Source organism: Furipterus horrens, unplaced genomic scaffold, assembly GCF_987537825.1.
Source record: "Furipterus horrens unplaced genomic scaffold, mFurHor1.1.pri manual_scaffold_4, whole genome shotgun sequence".
Lineage (NCBI taxonomy): Eukaryota > Metazoa > Chordata > Mammalia > Chiroptera > Furipteridae > Furipterus > Furipterus horrens.
Genome location: NW_028327174.1, coordinates 194,783,892 through 194,787,092, shown reverse-complemented (window position 1 = coordinate 194,787,092; position 3,201 = coordinate 194,783,892). Strand labels below are relative to the sequence as shown.

At 41.8% G+C, this 3,201-nt stretch overlaps 1 protein-coding gene across 1 annotated transcript; it reads right to left on the bottom strand.

Annotated features, from left to right (window-relative positions):
- Positions 1–599: 599 nt before the first annotated feature.
- Positions 600–1,568, bottom strand: LOC150013665 (olfactory receptor 1J4-like). The gene has a single exon (XM_090275261.1). The coding sequence runs from the start codon at positions 1,566–1,568 to the stop codon at positions 600–602; it is 969 nt and encodes a 322-aa protein (XP_090131387.1).
- Positions 1,569–3,201: the final 1,633 nt, after the last annotated feature.

Below are 3,201 nucleotides of genomic sequence, written 5' to 3'. Positions count from 1 at the left end.
GATGAATTTATAAGGCAGGACACATTGCTAGAAATATCTCCTAAATTTAAATGAAATAGTGTGCTGTTAAATGCATTTTTTTAAAGTCTGTCTCTGTTTTGTTAAAAGTCTTTCTCTGTAGCACATGCGACTTTTCATAGTGTAATTATTCTGATCATGGCTGATTGCAGTGCACCAACATGATGTCATCGAATGTGAGTTGTGAAGGCGTGCACACAATCAGCATGAAGCCAACAAAAGCTAGCCTAAAAGAATCAGTTCAAAAAAAAAGGAAGTTCACCAGGAGTGGATCATGATGCCAGACCAGTGTGTCCTCATAACACGGCATAAAAATACATGAGTAAAAATCGTCATATCTTAATGGAGAAAAAGACAAATTCATAATTGTAATTGTGTTACATGTTTCACAAATGATTTTGCTTATAATAAAAGATAATGTACGAGGGAAAATATTAATTAAGAATAAAGAATATCAACAATCCAAGAGGCAAACCTGACCTAGCTGCCATATTAACAGCACTTATACATGACAACGGAATGCAAATGCTATTAAAGTTATATGGAAATGTCAACCACACAATAATGTTGGGACATGTACCTCACTGTGCTCCTGTAGTAAGAGGATTTAGTGATTGCCACTTAAAGAAGTTAACCCTATTGACAAACATTTCTAAGGCCTGTTTTATGTCTCTGTTCCTCAGGCTGTAGATGAAGGGGTTCAGCATGGGGGTAACAACCATATACATGATCGAAGCAATTATGTATTCGGAATCCAATGATGAGGGCAAGAAGTAAACACCAGCAATTGTCCCATAGTATAAAGACACCACAAAGAGATGGGAGCCACAAGTAGAGAGGACTTTCAAGAGTCTCTTAGTGGAGGGTACCCTTAGGATGATAGTCCCTATACGGAGATATGAGCCTAAAATAATAACCAAGGGCAAGAATACAAGTATTCCTCCCACAATGAAGATGACCTGCTGATTGAGAGAGATGTCTGAGCAGCTCAGCTTCAGGAGCACAGAAAGGTCACAGAAGAAGTGAGTGATGGTATTGTCAGCACAGAAGGACAGTCTGACCAAGAGGAGGATGTTCAACAGGGCATGGCCACAGGAGACAATCCAGGAGGCAGCCACCAGCAGCACACACAGCCCCTCCCTCATGATGGTGGTGTAGTGTAGAGGGTGACAGATGGCCACATACCTGTCATACGCCATCACAGCTAGAAGGAAGTCATCAAGACCGGCAAAAACTATGAAAAAATACAACTGAGAAATGCATCCCACATAGGGGATGGATCGTTGCCGAGTCTGCATGTCCATAAGCATCTTTGGGACAGTGACAGATGACAGAGAAATGTCAGAGAAGGCCAAGTGGCTGAGGAAGAAGTACATGGGCGTGTGCAGGCGAGAGTCCAGCCTGATGAGCAGGATGATGAGCAGGTTGCCCAGCACTGTGGTCAGGTACATGCCCAGGAACAGGGCGAAGAACACGCCCCGCTGCTCTGGCCGGATGGGGAGCCCCAGGAGGAGGAACTCAGACACGCTGCTCTGGTTGTCCCTCCTCATGGTCCTCCTCTGTCAGCCGGGGACTAAGGAGGTTTGGGAATCTTCAGGATCCTAGAAACACAGCCAGGACCATCATATCTCATACTGTGGGAAAACCATGAATATTTTCCTTTAATTTTAATTGTTTACACTTCTGCAGTTTTCCAATGTTTTTCACTTTTCCTGCCTCCCCCTTCCCTCAGGCCATCACCACACCATGGGTGATGCATATATGTTCTGTGGCTAATCCCTTCGCCTTCCTTCTAGCAGTGCTTCCCTCCCTCCATTAATTTCTCACACCTGTGGATGCTGTCACCCACAGTCTACCCCAGTCTGGTTCCAGGAGAGCATTGCACCCCTAAAGTCGCCAACAAAACTTCATTGCACAGAAGCAGGGAGGCGGTCATTGTTTCATTGAGCCATTATTCATTGAACATCGAGTCTGTGTCAGAAACTCTACTAAGGGCTCAGATGCAGCAGGAACAAGAAAAGCAAGGTCTCCCCCCTTCCGTGAGTTGAGAACTTGATGAGCATGAGGGATAATTTCTACACCTGTCCAGAATCAAACCATAATAATTCACTGTGGCAGAAGTGGAAGATGAGTCCAGAAAACTGGGATCAGTTTTTGTGCCTTAAAGTAACATGACAATGCAGTGCTGAGGCACCATTGTTGGAGTGATGTCACACTCCGCCTGTGAACCTGCCAGGCTCCATTGACTTTTAGCTGTAAAGTCAGGGACACTCCAGTAATGGGTGACCATTTAAAGCCATTTGATTCCAGAATAGCTACAAAATCAGAATAGTCCACAAACTATATTTCACAATAATGCTGACCATCTTTGGGACATAAACACTGTGTTAAACACTAAGTTCAGGGCTTTATCTACCTTTTATAATTAAATTCAACAACAGCCTTAAATTCCCGGACCTAAAACTCTTCACACCTATAGTAAGAATGAATGTTCTTTCCCCATTCTATTAGCTGTTAGGAAACAGAAACCTAAGTGATATAAATCTTATATGCATATATAAACTGTATGTATTGCCATTTTCTATAGGTTAAAAATATAAAATATGTTTTAATAGTGTCAATAATATCATCATAACTCTGTATAGTGGCATGTGGTTATTAGACTTATTGCAGTAATAGTTATTTAAATGTTGAATCACCATATTGTACACACCTGAAATTAATGCTATATTGTATATCAACTATGATAAGAATGAATTTAAAGGAAAAAATTATCAGATGTGCAGGTCAGTCTACTATGTCTGAATGATCAAAGCCTGGGCTCTTAACTAGTACCCATGGAAACCTCCACTATCATCGAGAGACCCTATGTTATTTAAGGGTTGCAAGAAGTTCAATGTTTTCTTAGATTCCTACTTTCACTTATATTGATCTGTTTTTCAATTAATGGAAGAACCTTACATTCATTTTCATTTTTTCTAAAATACATATTTATTGCACACCCAGCCACACACTCACTACATAAGCATCACACACACTCGTACTAATAATGAGAGGCTTGTTCCCGCCCCTTCTGACCTATCCCCATCCTGGGGGAAGGCAAGCAGCATGCGGCCATCAGTCTATTCAATCACAGGCACACTTGTTGAAGCACCATCAACACGCTTTGTACATGGTCACACA

Coding starts and splice junctions, on each gene's coding strand:
- LOC150013665 (XM_090275261.1), bottom strand. CDS start 1,568: ATGAGGAGGGACAACCAGAGCAGCGTGTCTGAGTTCCTCCTCCTGGGG.